The following is an 18639-nucleotide window of genomic DNA, read 5'->3' on the forward strand; positions in this document are numbered from 1 at the left end:
TCGACCACATACTTCGCCACACTGGTCAGTGCACGTTGGTGAAGGGTAGGGGGATCAGGGATAGTTCAGGTATCAATCGCCACTCATTGTTAGCCATGGCCGGGAATCGAACTAATGTGCCCGGGTTAGTGGCGCAGTGCGCGAGCCACTAATACCGCCTGTTGCTTCCCACACCTATTAGCTTCCGTGTAATTACACGCGCGCATTGACAAAGTACAAGCAGCACACGCGTTTCTTGTACAATGTAGATGTTTTATCGAGATGGGGGTTGGGTGCAGAATAACACAGGACCTCCCTCCACACACGCTCGTAGCAGCATCGCTCGTGTAGCTTCTAGCGCAGCAGTTCTTGGCAACGACGCTGGTGCTGTAGCAGCAGCAAACAGCAGGCGAAAGCTCAGGCAGGGCAAGCAAACACGCCACCATGAACCAAACCGCGTCTGTTTCCAACCAGGTCAAGTGCCAGTCCAGCAAAGGCGTGAAGGTGGGTAGAGTGTGGACGACTGGGCGTCTGCGCCGTGTGTGTTGTTGGTGCTTGTCCACGCGTCGCACCATGTTCGCTTTTACGAATAAACACGCGTGTGCATTGGGACTTTTACGCGGACGCGCGCGTTGTGTATGGGGCTGCTCCCAAAGTGGACGTTGGGGATTGGGATGGTTGCCGTGCAAAGTGGTGGGGTTAACTGGCGCGCGTGTGGAACTTTTTTGAACGGGGCGAAAACCGTAAAAAGCGACAATACACGGGTGCAATGAATCACATTTATATGCAGATATTTTCACGGTGTTTCACTTCGGCGATCGCCGCCTGAAGAGCGAGGCGCGGATGTCTCTCGCCGCGTGTTTACGCGTGGGTGCTCTGCGTACGCTAAAGCGCGATAACCCTTGCGCGTTTGTTCATTAAACCACGTGGCATTGGAGCGAGTTTCCACACACCTCCCCCCCCCATTTGTTACGCGATTGGTTTATTGACTCGTCGAATAAGAATACGTTGAAGTGGTTTATTTCGCCGACCCACAGCCAAGTCTTGGTTTGCATGGCAATGCGATTGCGGCTGAATGTGCACGCGACTCTGTACGCGATTGAACACGAATCCACGAAGCAGGTCGAGGCTCTCAGCGCCATGCGTGGTCCGGGGGAGAAGCCAATGTGGCAACTGTAAACGAGACCCCCACCATCGTGGGACCTCCTTTGCCAGTACAGTGAAACCTTGGATTGCGAGTAACTTGGTCTGCGAGTGTTTTGCAAGACGAGCAAAATTTTTAAATAAATAATAATTTGATAAACGAGCGATGTCTTGCAATACGAGCATGACGTAACAGTATACGCTTTGTCTGCCGAGCGTCACGTGATCACAACTGAGCCAATGGTTATTCTCTCTCTCTCGCTGCGAGATTCTGGGTAATCGTCTCCCATTGCTCGGTCTCAGTCGGCGTACCTCACTCTTATAGTCAACATCCGTGCAAGCATATACTGTTTACTACAGTACTGTAGTGTTGTGACCACGTGTATACTGTTTACTACAGTACTGTAGTGTTGTGACCACGTGTGTACTGTTTACTACAGTACTATAGTGTTGTGACCACGTGTATACTGTTTACTACAGTACTGTAGTGTTGTGACCACGTGTGTACTGTTTACTACAGTACTATAGTGTTGTGACCACGTGTATACTGTTTACGACAGTACTATAGTGTTGTGACCACATGTATACTGTTTACTACAGTACTGCAGTGTTGTGACCACGTGTATACTGTTTACTACAGTACTATAGTGTTGTGACCACGTGTATACTGTTTACTACAGTACTATAGTGTTGTGACCACGTGTATACTGTTTACGACAGTACTATAGTGTTGTGACCACGTGTATACTGTTTACTACAGTACTATAGTGTTGTGACCACGTGTATACTGTTTACTACAGTACTATAGTGTTGTGACCACGTGTATACTGTTTACGACAGTACTATAGTGTTGTGACCACGTGTATATTGTTTACTACAGTACTATAGTGTTGTGACCACGTGTATACTGTTTACTACAGTACTATAGTGTTGTGACCACGTGTATACTGTTTACTACAGTACTACAGTGTTGTGACCACGTGTATACTGTTTACTACAGTACTATAGTGTTGTGACCACGTGTATACTGTTTACTACAGTACTATAGTGTTGTGACCACGTGTATACTGTTTACTACAGTACTATAGTGTTGTGACCACGTGTATACTGTTTACTACAGTACTATAGTGTTGTGACCACGTGTATACTGTTTACTACAGTACTATAGTGTTGTGACCACGTGTATACTGTTTACTACAGTACTATAGTGTTGTGACCACGTGTATACTATTTACTATAGTGCTGTGACCACGTGTGTGTGCGTAAAGCATTTTATTTATTTTGTGTCTAAGTGTAGTGCCTGGTCTTTAGTAACTGTACTGCAAGTGAAAGTCGTCCTACTCAATAATCCTTCTCCTCTCTCTCGTCTCCCTCACACCAGCCACGATTAAATGTAATTAATACATTTGATTACTTTATATAAAATTTAAATAATAAAAATATAAAAGGTATTTTGTATTAATCATTTTTATATGAATACAGTATTTTTGGGTTGTGGAACGAATAATCTGAGTTTCCATTATTTCGCTTTGATATACGAGTGCTTTGGATTACGAGCAGGAATTATGCTCACAATCCAAGGTTTCACTGTACCAAGACATGAGAATAGGTTTTCCCCTTTTTTCTGGCAACAAAACAGGTGTTGAGATGTTAAAACACCAAACTGAATTTTTTTTACAAGGAATCATTAACCACGTATACTTGTGGTCAGAATGCAAAAAAAAACATACTCTGATAATATATGCATTGTCTTTGAAAATGATTTAGTCCGCGCCGGAGACAGCTTCTTTCGAGCCTCGTCTTCCCACCAACTTGTCATGAAAAGGCTTGTGCGTGCCTGTGTAGTTAGCTGCGCCCCGGTGCGTCGTTGGCATACTAAGTGCTGCACTCTGAATATTTGTGGAAGGAAACGTGCGTTTGCATTCGTAATTATGCGGGACTTTCCCGTGCACGATGTCGCCATTGCCAGAGAGAATAGCTCACAATATTTGGAGAAAAGCCCTTCTTCGCGGAGCGCACTGCCGTGTCACGGAAACGACGTGGGTTAACGGGGTGCTGCGAGTGACTTTTCTCCGCGAACCCGGGGGTCACGCAAACGTTAATTGGCATCACCTTGTCAGGCGTAAGCCGAGAGATTGTTCGGCGTGTTCAGGCGGCACAGCGCGCTGTAAGCGCTTTCCTAACTTGGGTAATGTGCTTCATTTAGTAGATTAGTTCTCTGGCACGGTCTCCGGCCAGCAGGCAAGCTGAATTGACTCCCCGTGTAATTAGTGACAAGGATTATACCAAGTTTAACACAATGGGGTGGGGAACTTGTCCGCAATGCGAACCAGCCCCGTCTCGTTTGCCAATTAGACGGCGTGTTCTTTTAGTTAACATTCCGAGTCAGCGAGTGTTACTTAATTAGACGGGTTCGTTTCTGCGGGAGTCCGAAGATTATTCCTACCCGAGGTGGCAGAGTTGATTTGCAGAAGCTTTGCAAATGAGTGGTGAAGATGGAATTTTTTTTATCTTAAGACAAGTGCGCCCAGGTGCTTAATAAACTCGACGATGCGGACTGCAACATTTTGAATCTGGTAACACATCTGATTCAACTAAAACTAAACTTGCCCATGGCACTTTAAGCACTGTACCCGTACTCAATATCTGATATGAATCCCCCGGAGGGATGTGACAAACGAATTGTTTGCTATTTTTATATGTAAAAAAGTTTATACACACCTGCGTACGTAATGTTTCTAACTGTAATGTGTAATAAACTCCACGTCTTTCTGTACTGTGTTTATTTTCAGTAGGGCCTACCAGCTAATAAACCAAATGAGCATATTTTGAATATGATTAATTAAATGTTGATAATTATATTCGATCAGTTATTGAAAATAACGTACACGAGAATATATTCATAGGTTATTTGGAGAAGCTGCTGAGCGTAAAATAATGTTATTCAAATATATATTTAAGATATGACCTGCATTTTCATAGATATTCGTCTGCATACATGAACTGCAATATAATAGAAACGGATAACTAGCCCACTTTAAGTGTAACATTTTTACTTTTATGAAAGTAATCTTAGCTGGAATACGTGCTTGATTAGGGTAAAATTTACAGCTGGCAAAACGTCACGTGTAGAACCACAGGCTGATAGTACATTGTCAATGAGAACACTCCCTACAGTTACGATGTAGTGTTCATGAACAATGGTAGTGGTAAAGTATTTAGTTTGAAATGATAAAATTATCTCAGTTAAATTGAACACTTATTTGTGCACTCTGCATATCCCAAATAAATAGTTGACAATTTTAACCTTCATTTTTCTGGAGCTGGTAATCTTTTTGATAATGTATTGGGAGTCACCCCTGCTGATGCAAATTCCTACACCCCTGTCCAAACATTAAACGAATTTAGTTTCCAGCCAATCCACGAAAGTAATGTTCTGAAACAACTGTCCTACCTCAAAGGGTCCTCCTCTACCGGAGCAGATAGTATTCCCGTCTTTGCTCTACTAACTGTCGGTCACCTAATATACAAACCTATAGCCCATATTTTCAACCTGTCCATCAAAGAAGCATCAGTTCCTCTAGAATGGAAACATTCCTATGTCCGTCCACTTCACAAAGGGGGCCCTAAAGATGATCCAAATAACTATCGACCTATCTCAATTTTGTCCCCGTTGATGAACATTTTAGAAAAATTATTGAACTATCAAATTAGCAGTTTCCTGTCCACCAACAATCTACTACATCTAAAACAATCTGGGTTCCGAAAAAATTACAGCACCACATCTGCTGCATTAGACTCTCTGAATCACATTTACAGTAGCCTTCATAATAAGCAGTACTGTGCCTGTCCTTTTCCTGACCTGTCCAAAGCTGTTGATACAGTAGACCACAACACCCTGCTTAGTAAACTAAGTTGCCTCGGTTTTTCCGAAAACGCAGTAAAATGGTTACAAAATTACCTCTTTTCCCGCACCCAAACTGTAATCATAAATGGTTGGAGGTCAAACAGTGTTAAGATAACAAAAGGGGTTCCACAGGGTTCCATCCTCAGCCCCCTTTTGTTCTCTCTTTATGTCAATGACTTGGGCACTGACCTGGATCATTCCAGGGTAAATCTTTTTGCAGATGACACGATACTGATTACTGCTGGCCGCTCTCCGGATGACGTGATTTCTAAGCTCCAGGGTGATTTAAAAAAAACTACAACATCAGCTAGTTGCTCTTAAACTAGTCCTGAATACCTCCAAAACCAAGGTGCTATGCTTCTCACCAGGACTAAAGCATGAAGTTATTTTTCCCCAATTACATTCCTTAAATAATTATCAAATAGAGCAAGTCAAGATCTATAAGTATCTTGGGGTCATCCTGCATTCAAAACTGAATTTTGAAGATCACATTGATTATATTGGTAAAAAGACAAAAATAAAAATTGGTTTTCTGTATCGACACAAGCACTGCTTCCCCCATATGTTCCGTTTGGAATTGATACAAGCTACCATACTGCCTCTACTTGACTACTGTGACATCGTGTATAAATCAGCCCCAAGTACTGTACTGAAGAAGCTTGATTCCATCTATCACTCGGCCTTAAGATTTACATTGAACTGCCCATATAGGACTCACCACTGTGATCTCTACATTAGGTCAAACTTAACATCTCTTAATGTTCGACGGCTTGTGCACCAGAGAGGAAATACGCAGACTACCTGCTGGATCTCCTCTCTGTTTCAAAGAACAAATTTGACCTCAGGTCTTCGCTCATTTACCAGCTTCACATTCTCTATTGCCGTACAAAAACTGGAGGAAGGGCCTTTGCTATTGATGCCCCCAGGGTCTGGAGTGCTATTGCCAATAAACTGCAACTTGAATCGCTACCAATGAGATCTTCTCTCAAAACTGCTCTAGAGGAGTTGTACATCCCTAGCTGCCACTGCTATTCATTGGCGTAAAATAAAATTAAATGTTTAGCTCCGGATGACGCTGCAAAGTATTGTCTGTATTTTGATTTAGCGTGGTGATCTTAAAGGTGCATTGAAAAATTTGATACTCCGACTGATGCTTCTGTTGTTGTGGAGTAACTCATGCAGCCAGCTATGGCTTTAGGGTTTGGTGTTGCATGTTATTTATGTAGTTTATTGTAAAAAATTCGGTCACAGTCCCTATGGTCACTGTTACATTGCATTTATGGCTTTATTTTTTGGTGATTTCGAAAAGTTTTTGGTTTGGACATGTTTGTTTTGTTGTAGTACGGAGTTAGACTGATGGCCTTAATCTAAGTTTTCTTGTGGTTGTTGTTTGACTTGCATCCCACTGGGATTTTTGCACAGTTTTGGTGTACGGTGCTTTTTCAGGAATATTTAGCTGTTTTTTTCATGGATTTTCTGTTTGCACAGTCACAAAGTCACTTTAAGATGTTTTCTTATTCGTGTTTTTGTTTTTTTGTTTGTTGTGGTTGCACCCGATTCAAGAGCCGAATGGCTCACAGGGCTATACCAAATAAATAAACTGAAAAAACTGAAACTGGTCCGTACTCTTATGCCCCAGTCCAGAGTGGCCTCTGCTGGGCACTTTTTGGAATAGGACAAACTTCGACTGTTGTATGGCTCATGTGTGGGAACATATAAGTGATTAAAAAAGTCTGTATGCCAACACCATATTTACCATATTAAACATAATGCACATTTTGTCCGTAACAATGTCACTGACCATTATGTACCCAATAAAATTATGATGCAGGCGTGTCTGGAATTTGTGAAAACTCTCACTGCCTGAACTGTTGCCAAAAGACCTGTGTCAAAAATCGTACAATAAGAGAAAAATTTCATGGCCTATACGTGCCTACAAGGAGTGATTTTCGGATGAAATTTCCGACGTCGAATTTTCAGTGTTTTTGGCCCATTTTAAGATTATATATCGTATCTTTGGATATAGATAAATTAGATTTGAAAATCTCTAGTTTATGCATTAAATGCACCCATTTTTATATTTGTATTATTATGGTAACCATTGCACTTTGATTTTTAATAAAGTTTAAAAAGTGAAGTGATTATATAAATACATATTTTTATTTTAGTCACATGAACGGTGATTTCACTGACATGACGTCGCTTCCTGAGATGCCACCCACATTCTCTGCTGAATTCACAACATAAATTCGGATTATCCAAAATGTCATAGCTATGACAATTTTTTTCAAACTTTTTTTTGGATGAATGCAAAAACTGGGAACACATCCCTAGCTTGTATAATACACACAGTCATTTTAAATTACGTTCTGGTTGCTGGCTAAGTACTTGAAATATTTTCATGCCGACACCACCGACCTGTTATTTGCAGCTGTGATCCATCATTCTGTCTCTGCTTTGGTAGTCCCTTGGTGCGTGTTTCATCTGGCTGTAACTCCATCTTTGGGTTAATCCACACATCTTTCCTTTCAGCAAAGTGCCCTGATACATTATATTAGGGCACTGAAATTGTAAATACAGTAGCGATTGTGATGTTTCCGATTAGTAATCACGCGTTGTCAAATCGGTGTAATCTTTTTTTGCTGCTCAGCGCTGCGGTTATTCCAGAAATATTTTCAAGATTTTGTGTGCGAGAATAAAAAAATATTACATATTCTAAGCACAGGGAGCCATGCTTTTGATTGTGTTATAGGTGGTAGTATACAGACCATTGTATGGCTTCTTCTGTAAGGAAAGTGGTAACTTGTCTGAAGGAGAGATATTTGGTTATACAAATCGATCCTGCTTTACTTTAATTCGAACTGGGTGGTCATGATCCATCTTAAGCATAGTAGAAGACCTTGACTTACAAAGGCGTATCGAATATTTGGCCCATTGTTTTGATTGATGGCCATGCACATCAGGAGAAAGTCCTGTGTGAACCCAATCTGGACCCTCCCAGTGTGAGAGAATGTAATGCACTGTGTCAGTGGTGATACGAAGACAAAGGTCGCAATTAAAGTCTCCAAATGTCAATACAACTCATAATAAAAAAAATCATGCAGGCCAGAAACAAAACAGACATTTGTACAAAAATCACTTGGCCTTTGTGCATTAGGCAAAAGCTCATCAGCAGTCCCTGAAAAAAATGCATTGTATTCTTTGTGTCTTTCGGTAAAGTCACGTAGATAGGTTCAAAGAAAATATATACGTGACTTTACTGGAAGAGCCAAAGAATTCCTGCAGTCACGAAAGCTTTAAGTCAAGATTTAAATGCATTGTAGTCCACGATTAAATATATTTTAGTGAATGTGACCGACTGACAGCAGCGGCAGTGAGACAGAGATGGACTGGTGGCTATGCTTGGTGCTGCCTTCACAGGTGCTTGGGAATCCGTATTTATCACTGCAGGTGGTGCAGCTGTATGGGGTCTCTTTTTCTTTGTACACAACGTAAATACTCTATTTAACTATAGCCCATTTCATTAATTGTATGCTCACATGATCACTTTAACAAAGTTACAAATATAAATAACATATTCTTTGGGTCTTTCGGTAAAGCCACATAGATAAAAAATAATAATAAATAAACATCACGACGTTTCGATCGCAACACAAGCAATCGTCATAAGGTGAAAAAATATAGCGGGAGAGCTGCTGAGGCAGGAAAAAATATAGCGGGAAAGCTGCTGAGGCAGGATGTTATAGAGGTTTGAGATGGGTGGAGCCCAAGGGTCATAAGCAAAGTGGGCGGGGCTAGAGATGAAATTTGCATGTAAATGTAAGATCGGAGAGCTGGGATATCTCCACGACGACGAAGCTGTGGAGGTTGCCATTGTATTGTGAGAGATTAGCATGTCAATGTAAGAAAAACAAACAACACGAAAACTACCGCCACATCGAGGAAAATGAGCAACGGTGGCTGTGTTTGTGAGACATTTAGCCTGTTAATATAAAGAAATTTAACCTGGTAGAATAGCATGTCAATGTAAGAAAAAACGAGAGCCACCGCCACATCGAGGAAAATGAGTAACGGTGGCTGTTAGTGAGACATTTAGCCTGTTAATGTAAAGCCATTTAACCTGGTAATGTAACTCGGAGAGTCGAAATTAACTGCTAACATCGGCATGTAGAATGGAAACATCACAGCCAGTTATGACTTAAACTGGTTAATAACGTCCTTCCAATGATTGCTCAGTTTGTACCCATAGCATTAAAACAATGATCAGCCACGGCCGAGGTATTGGTCCTACCGTGTTTCAGATCTGCCTTATGTTCACGAACACGGTCCGAGACATGCCACTTAGTTTCCCCAATGCAACCACTGCCACAGACACAGCTTAGTTTGTAAACACCGGGGTATTGCATGTCAGGGATCACATCCTTCACAGATGGGATCAGATCACGAATTTTATGTACTGTGTTAAATCGAACCTGGATCTTGTGTTTGCTCATGATTTTGGAAATCTTTTTGGTAACCCCTGCTATGTACTGTATGGCAAGGTAATGGTTTTGATTGGGTCCTCAGATGTTTTTTCCCCAACAGTTGGTGTGATAGCTTTATGGATTGTGTAATCTGAATATCCATTCATCTTGAGGGCTTGGTGTACGTGCTCCAGTTCACTGGCTAGGTGGTGATGGTCGGAAATACAGCGAGCTCTATGGTGTAGAGTTTTCATGAGGGAATTCTTCTGGGATGGATGGTGGTGGGGGTCAGGTTTTAGGTAGGCATCCATATGGGTGGCTTTCCTGTAGACAGTGTCCCATTGTGTGCTTTTTTCTACGTTTCACTTGAACGAAATTACGCTTTTCAGCAAATTTTAATTATTGCTGTGACATTTGGTAATACCGTTTGTTTACACTCAACTGCGGTACTGTGCTTCGATATGGACATGCATCTTTACAGAAGCAGTAGCTCGAGAAATTAACTTTTAATATTGGCCCAAGTTACACAATACATTCGTACAAACCAATACTGTACTTTTGTTCTTTAGTTGCCAATTGTTGACAGAAGCTGTAATAATTTGTATTACTTATAAAAATGTCTTCTGGCAAAACAGTTCACTTTCGTCACCCAACCATATAAAAATCACCAATTAAAATCATAATAAGAATTTAATTTATCCTTGAGGAATCCAAATTACAACAGTGGCAGCAGAGTAACATCAATAGGTAAATTCATGGTCTTTTCATACGTTCACATACAAAATAGTGTTACATAACTTAAATATTCCTCTCTTACCGAACACCGAATGGTGTTCAGCGAACACTTTGCAGTAGCAAACTTTTCAGTAGCAAAGTGTTCGCCGAATGTTTGTTCTTATAATTATTAGATTCAGCGTGTCATCTGAGCCAGAACAAGCCAAATTTAGTTTAAACCCCCGTATTAGTCATGACTGTAAAGCCATTGATAACCAGACTGACACCATTAACTTTCTATCTTTTAAGACGGTTTAGCCTCAAGTGGCTGTGGAGCTGGCTCAGCGCTGTGAAACATACATCCTCTTGCGCCACACGACCACCCTCTTATATTACTCCCTGCCAAGACGTGTAACCTTTTCCATATCGACTAGCCTGAAATAACTACAATCTCCCTTTGTTCTTGTCAACATTTTGGTGTAATTAAATAATTACAAATGCAGGGATGTTGTTAGCTTTATTTACGAATGCCAAATCACAATTGAGAAAATGTTTAACTTGTAATTTGAATATAATTATAAAATCTTCATTCCGTTCAGTAGTCCAGTCAGCCAGTACATGACGAATACAATGAGCAGCACTTTTGAGGAAATCAACAGGAGTATTGTTGAGTTTCGTTAGATCCATGATGTACTAACAAAAAAATCTCAAGATTTGATAGACTTGTCATTTATTATCCACAATACTTTGTGCCATGAACCTGTGTTCCATTCCCAGACATGGCCAATATCAGTGCTGCGTGATATGTAAAGTGTTCTTGGCTCCCCCCTTTACCAACCACTACTGACCAGTGCAGTGACATATGGTCAAATAACCCCATGACCGACACAGCATATTGGGGACCTTCAACCAGCAGTAGATTGGCAAAGGGTTAAACAATATATTATGAACATTGATGGTTTTATACAGTCTTATGTTTTGCACTGATGGGCCCCACAGTTTAGATGGATGATACCTGTCTATTACACCGGGCAACATGGCCACATTTGTTTTTACAGACTTGACTGTGGATGGAACTCAGAAGGTCAAGACCAATCCAGAGTTTCCCTGCTTCAACTCATGCTGTTCTGAAGCATTTGTCTGGAAGACTCATAAGATGTGAAAGTTAAACATTATATGTAGAGACTAACTTCCTTTCTAACATTGTTCTGATTTAAAAAGAGGTGAAGTTGCTTCTGGATCCTGTTGCAGTGAAAAAAATATATGGACAAATTTTGCCTTAAGCCTCTTGTTTAAAGTTGCCCCTTTTCTATGGCATCCAGACAGAGGCTAGTTGTTTTATGTAAAAGTGTCTCTTGCCATAGACATCACAACTTTGGTTTAGCTGTTTTTTTATTTGTTGCCACTTTCTATCATATTCACGGAGTTAGGGGCCATCCATTTAGTACGTACGCAAAAAAATCTGTCAAAACTTGACCCCTCCCTCCCTCCCTGTACGCACGCATTCTTTCTACATCCCCCCCCCCCCCACCTGCGTACGTACGCTTGATGCACCCCCCCCCCCCGAATCCTATAGAACGGCCGAAATCCACGCAGAAACGATCAAGGATGAATAATATTAACGTGTTTTAAGTAAACAGATAGTCCACCGCCGCACTATCTCATTTGAAGGCCAATGTAGACAAATTATTGAGGCTTCACTCCCCCCCATGCGTACGTACATTGTCAGTAGACCCCCCATACACAAACGTACGCATTTGGGTTAACCCCCCCCCCCCCTCCATGCGTACGTACGAAATGGATGGCCCCTTTCCACGAGTTTAGCTTACAATTTTAACCTCTTATATTACCTCTCTTGTTCTTGAGCCATTCTTCGTTCCATCAAATTCATGAAAATTTCATTGTTCAAACTTCAAATTTTCCCAACAAATTTCCAAAACTGATTGTTCTACAATTTTGTCATTGTAATAGTGCTTGGATTTTTTTATTAGCATTCAAAATTTGTTGAAGTAGAATTGAAATATGAATGTGAAATTGATTGATGCATTTCCAAATTTTCGTAATATGGAATTTAGACGATTACATTGGTATGAGCTATGCTGGCTGTTCACACACAGCTGCTGAGTGCAGAATAGTGGGCAGAATAAATCATTTATCAGTGAAAATTCTGACCTACTTTCCCTTTGGGTTGTATTATACCTTTACTTGCATGATCATTTCTGGATTCCAGGAAAGAAAAGTATAAATGTGTCCACACTCCGACTCTCTGAACAGAAGTTATGACTTTTTTTCCCTGGTTGCATGTGTTGAATCCCATACGGAAACATTCTACCACACTCACAAATCTCAGTGACAGAATAAAACATGGGCAGTGAAGGCAGGTCTACCTATACACAGCTAGCATTCGTCAAAGCCAAAGATAATTTACATCAGCTGGGGGAAATGTGTGCAGCCTAAGACAAAACACAAAATAAATCACGTGAAGGGAAAATAATTTAAAGCCACATCGCATCTTGGGAAAACACAAAAATCTGCAATACCACGAAAACCGACTAGAGTGCACATACGGTGTGCATTATCATTATGCATATATGGCAATTTGATAAATATTCAGGATTTGCCTGTGTTTATGTTGAGTTTAAGGTTTATTGATCTGTCTGCAATGGATAATTGGCTGTGGAATCGATGGTTGGTGGATCACAGAAATGTTGTGTAACTCCCATGGGATTTGAGGTGCCATACCCTGGCTGTTATATCCGTAGGATAGCGCGTTGCCCCTTGCACACGTGGGTATTTTCCAGGTGCCCTGTTTGCATCCCCCACCTCTAAAGACGAATTAATTGGCCGATAACACATTAATATACAGGACTGCAGAGCTTGGGAAATTGTTGGTACTGGCTCACTGCCTAGCTGCTGCTGCCTTCCTGCTTGCTTATGGTTCCTGCTCGCATTTCTGGGTTGTTCTCGCTCTTTAAGAGTGACTGAATACTGTGCAAATTATAAGTTGACATTATAAAAAAAAAATTAAAGTTATCACTGGTGAAGTCTATTCTAAATCACATTATTTTTTTCAAATATTGTTGCTAGTTGAAACATCCTCAATTGTGTGATGTACGATACATGTGTAATGACTCTTGGACAACTTATTTTCTTCGTTATCTCTTTATTAAGGCACGTCGCGCAGATAACGTGGTCTCGTATCCTACAGATACTTGTGCTAGGATTAATATACAGATACTTGGGCTAGGATAACAGATACTTGGGCTAGGAAACACAATCTTGATTTGAAGCTTTCATGAATCCATACTCTTTGGTTCTTTTGGTAAAGTCACGTAGGTAGAAAAATAATAGATCACGACGTTTCGATCGCAACACAAGCAATTGTCATCAGGTGGGACAACCACAGCAAGAAAAAAACTGCTGAAGTAAGCGAGAGATCTGCCATGGCACGAGGTTATATAGGCCTCGGCAGTAGGGGGGGAGACTGAGAAGTGGAGGGGGGGGGAAGGAGGCGGGGCAGAAAGTGGACCCTGCAGTAGCACCCGGGTCACTGGATTAAAGTGGACCACCGTAGCAGCACTGGAGAGATCAGCTGCAGGGGGGGAAAGAGAAGGGGGGGGGGGGCAGACAGTGGACCCCGCCACAGCACCCGGGTCACTGGAGTAAAGTGGACCACTGTGCCAGCACTGGAGAGATCAGCTGCAGGGGGGGAGAGAGGGGGGGGGGGCAGAAAGTAGGATAACACACTCGGCTAGGACAGCACCCAAGTAGCGACGACGCGAAGAGAGCAATGACGTAGAGACAACGACAGCCCGAAGACAACGACGGCGTGGAGATAGTCCATCCCGACCCCATGGCAGCCCCAAGCTCCCTTGCCTACCGCCTTATATACCCCCCCGGTGTGGCCTCGCTCCGCCCCCAGCCACGCCCCCCTTCTCGAACTGCCTCAGCAAATCCCGAACTTCCCCGATGGTTCCCTTCCTTTAATTATCCCTCGTGACCACTTGGTCACGCACTGTCCCTGCACCCGCACTGTCTCCACACATGCACTGTCTCTCCGCACTGTCCCAACACATGCAACAATATTTTTGCTCTGTAACATTGTACATGTTTTTCAGATATATATTTTTGGCATGGCCTATGCTACTGATGTTAGATGGCTGTTGAATGTACCTATAGTGCGGTATTAGTTCAGTCCAAGCTCTCTCTTTGATGTATATTCTATACGTAGTTACGTACACAATCAGCTTTGGGATTCTTTGCACCTACCAGACAGTTCTTCTCGCTTACATTTACAGTACTTTGCGTCATACTAATACGAGCTTTCCATGAGGGTATTCACATTATGCATGCATGGTTTAATGTTTTATTAATGTGTCCACACATACAATATTATAGTCAAGTCAAAGTTTATTCTCAGGACGGAGCAGTGCTTACGTGACCTTAGCAGCCTTCAGCCAGCGGTGAGAAATCCACATTACGATGGCAGGAACAATAAAGTCAATTACTTAAGTTCTACAAAGTTCTACTTTTTACTTTCAATCCTGACTGAATATGGGGCTGAAGATGTTTAACGTGTGCATGAAAGTTGTCAAACGTGCGTGGAAACATCGAATTATTTAATTGCACGAACACATTACTTAACACGTAATGCAAGGATTTTTTGTTTGTTGATTTTCAAACTATTTGCAAGCTTTTTCTTGGTTCTTTCGGTAAAGTCACGTAGAAGGGAAACAAAAAAATAATAAAAATATAAAACAATAAAATTCTCACGACGTTTCGACTGCAACACAAGCAATTATCATCATCAGGTGTAAAAGCCACGAGAAAATTTGCATGCAGGATTTAATACAATTTTCTTGCTGTGGTTTTCACACCTGATGATGATTGCTTGTGTTGCAGTCGAAACGTCGTGAGAATTTTATTGTTTTATATTTTTATTATTTTATTGTTTCCCTTCTACGTGACTTTACCGAAAGAACAAAGAATATGAATCCCTGCAGTCACGAAAGCTTTAAATCAAAATTTATTTGCAAGCTTGTTCACACCCCCCAAACCCCAGAATTGCAAGGTAACGCTCCGTTCTTAAACCGTCGGTCGAGTTTTAACACAAACTCAGACTTCAAACTCGCCTCATCGAACTTAACGAAGATTTCCATTTTTGTGCGTAGACCTCTGAGTGAGATGCAATGTTATTATTAAAGGAAGGAATGTATTTGTTGCGTAATAATGTCTTGATGCGGTTTCAATCGTCTTACAAGGGAGGTTTTTTTATCAACTTGTATCATGCAAACAAATTATTGACTCACCCAGCAGGTATTAAAGTTTTCACGTTGCCTACTCTTGCTTTCATTGGTATGCAGCATGAATAGCAACTTTAACATTTGGATTTCCTCACGGGGTTCCCGGGTATCAAATGCATCTTGCAGGAAGACACAGCACTCACCAGCCGTGTTATTATGTAGATGTAAAGGATGGCTCATATTCCATTTTCAATGAGCTCGGTGCATCGATTTCTCCAGTACATTACCATGCCGGTGCAGTACGCATTAACATGTAATAGGTTGAATTTGACTGGGATTGCTGATGGTGCCTTCATTGCTGGCGTTGTCATCGTGGGCTTGGTGTGATTGCATGACCACCTTCCGCTACAGTGACTAAATTATGGAATTAGTAAATGCTAGAGCACTGAACAGCGCATGTGTTCATGGTGAACGGTAGTTGGGTTGCTCAGACACGCAACATAGTGAACAGGACAGCGCCGAGTGCAAGGCCGCGTGTGTCCATGGTGAACAACATGATAGCGGATGCTGGAGGCTCCCATCTTGAAAATGTATTTACCAATTTTTTTTTACTCCCAAACTTCTTCTTGTTTTCAAACTATAATATCAAGTTATATGTGTATTCTTTTCGAAATTACACGTGACGAAAAGTACAGCTTATTCTGCAGACCCTGTAATTAATACAGTTCAAGTGCAGGTTCAGATAAATATATTTCAGGCAATTGTTGATTTGATTTCTCCTGGGGTTCCACAAGGCTGCCAACTTGATGTCTGTCCTCCGATTGTGTCGTGATTCAGAAGCATAATACAGTACACCATCACCTTTCAGTGGTGTCGATTACATACATGTCCCTCAAAGACCTAAGTGAACAACCATTCCGTTTTTTTATCCCAGATGCCTTCACAACAAGCAACATGAACAGGAAACCCGTCTCATATTCAGCTCATAGTGTCTCCTTGCTTAATTCAGCATTGATTGCTGCTCATATCTGTTAACAGCTGTGATAGTCCTGGAAATAGCACATTCCTGTGGGGAGATGCACAGATTGACCACTTTTGATAAGACATTTATTTACCTGACAGAAATTTTGTGAAATGATAGAGGAATGACTTTAGGTACAACTCACATTTGAACAGAAACTTCTGGTCATGATAATTCACGTGTAGAATGGCCAAGCTGCACGTTCTCTTCTTGCATTGTACCAGACACAGCAAGCAATGCTACATGGCTTAACGAGAGGAAAATTAAGCCATTTTTCAGTATATCGTTTTCAGACTTCAATGCAAGGGGCATGTTTCACATATGTAGAGCTACGTTTGGGAAATAACCCTGCTCAAAAGCAGATTGGTGGTGCTTATTTTTTATGGTAAGGAGTCAGTTTCTCCACAGGACATCTGCTGCAGACTTCCCACCAAAACGATATTTACTTTATTGATGCCAGAATGATGATTGGCTGAGTTGACCTGCAACTGTGATTCAGATTAAATATACTGTATTCCTCTTCTGCTAGTGTCACCAGGTTGAATTATTTGATATTAAATTAGTTGACTTGATTGTATGTTTGAAACTTCTTCAGAGAGTTCATTGACATCTGAAGTCCAAAATGAGTAAACGTGGGCAAATCAAGAATACAAGAAATGTCAGAAAACAGTACAGGACACTATGCAACAGTGTGTACCAATAATTTCATAGAACTGTTGTCAAAACATGTTATTTGCGCTAAATTCTGAGGGTGCTGACTAGCAGTTGCCCAGACAATTTTCTATGCCTGTAAATCAATTCCAGATAAACAATGCATCTGAAAAGTTATTTAAGCTTATATAACATTCTCATAGTCTTCAAGAGAGTAGTTATGAAACAATGTGACCTTAGGTGTAGGTGTTGTGATATCTCTTTTAGGGCCTGCATTTATGTTATGGGTTTTCTCATCATTTATAGATTTTATTTGCCAAACGTCTAAAACAGAATCTATAGTCTACATCTGCCAAACATAAAAGTTTACTGATAACGATTAGGAACAACTGGAAATATGTACTTTACTGAATGAGTCTACATGCAATTATAGTAACGATGGACATACAAATTGTGTTGAGTAGGATCAAGAGGTTAGGCCCCTTTGGATAACTGAGTCGTTATCTTGAAATCATTATCCACATTTCTTAGGTTGTTTTGGATGTCCTGTAATCAACTTAGCAATATTTGTTTTGACTCTCCTTCAATGTAGGTCTGCTTGTGTGAGAGTAAATGTGTTTTTCTAATTACATTGGATTGATTCCCATTACATGTTAATGCCACCTTAATCTAGCTTGCATGCAATTTATTCTGTAGATTTTATCGTGAATAATGGAAGCTAGCTTCATGATTGGTTTAAACATGTCATACACCAAATACTTAATATAAAAGATTATACTCTATATATAATGCAATTATTTCAAAACATTTATTATTGTGATTCATATGCTGTTAAAAAGGCAATCTGTGCTAATATTTGACGAAAAATTCTACATTTTACCGTTTTCAGCAGATGTGGATATTTTACTGCCAAGTATCTGTCAATACAACAATAAACCCATTATATAAAACAGGCCAAATACATTTTGGAATGGTGTATTCATCTCTGACTTTTTCCATGTCATTTAAATATTTTGTGAAAACAATTACGTATTTGTAAGCTGCAGACATCTTATTGTAAGAGCCTTCTAGCCCTGCCCACTTCCCCCCCCCCCAGCCTTACGTCTTCTTCCCCTAGCGCTCACGTAGCCACCCTTCCCCTACCCCCCCCTCTCTCCCCCCCCCCCCCTTTCTTACCTATATAACCTCTTGCCACGGCAGCTCTCTCGCCTACTTCAGTATTTTCTTGCTGTGGTTGTTCCACCTGGTGAAGATTGCTTGTGTTGCGATCGAAACGTCGTGATTTGTTTTATTTTATTTCTACCTACGTGACTTTACCGAAAGACCCAAAGAGTATGGAATCCTGAAGTCACGAAAGCTTCAAATCACGATAGAGCCTCCAATTTTTATTTATTTAGTAGATAAATGTATGTTGCAGTTATAATTGCAATCATTAAACTCAGTCATTGTCTCTCCACTGCTGGATGAAAGCATCCCAATGCCATCACCATCCCTCATTGTTCCACGATGCCACAATCC

At 41.0% G+C, this 18639-nt stretch overlaps 1 protein-coding gene across 1 annotated transcript in view; it reads left to right on the top strand.

Annotated features, from left to right (window-relative positions):
* Positions 1-297: 297 nt before the first annotated feature.
* Positions 298-18639, top strand: part of LOC116950755 (inactive dipeptidyl peptidase 10) — a 613867-nt gene continuing 595525 nt past the window's right edge. The window contains exon 1 of the mRNA XM_032968787.2: positions 298-483. Within this exon, the coding sequence (XP_032824678.1) occupies positions 424-483 (60 nt within the window). The 5' untranslated portion in view covers positions 298-423. The remainder of the gene's footprint in view (positions 484-18639) is intronic.

This window comes from Petromyzon marinus, chromosome 2, assembly GCF_048934315.1.
Source record: "Petromyzon marinus isolate PM22_M1 ecotype Great Lakes invasive population chromosome 2, UKy_Petmar_22M1.pri1.0, whole genome shotgun sequence".
NCBI lineage: Eukaryota > Metazoa > Chordata > Hyperoartia > Petromyzontiformes > Petromyzontidae > Petromyzon > Petromyzon marinus.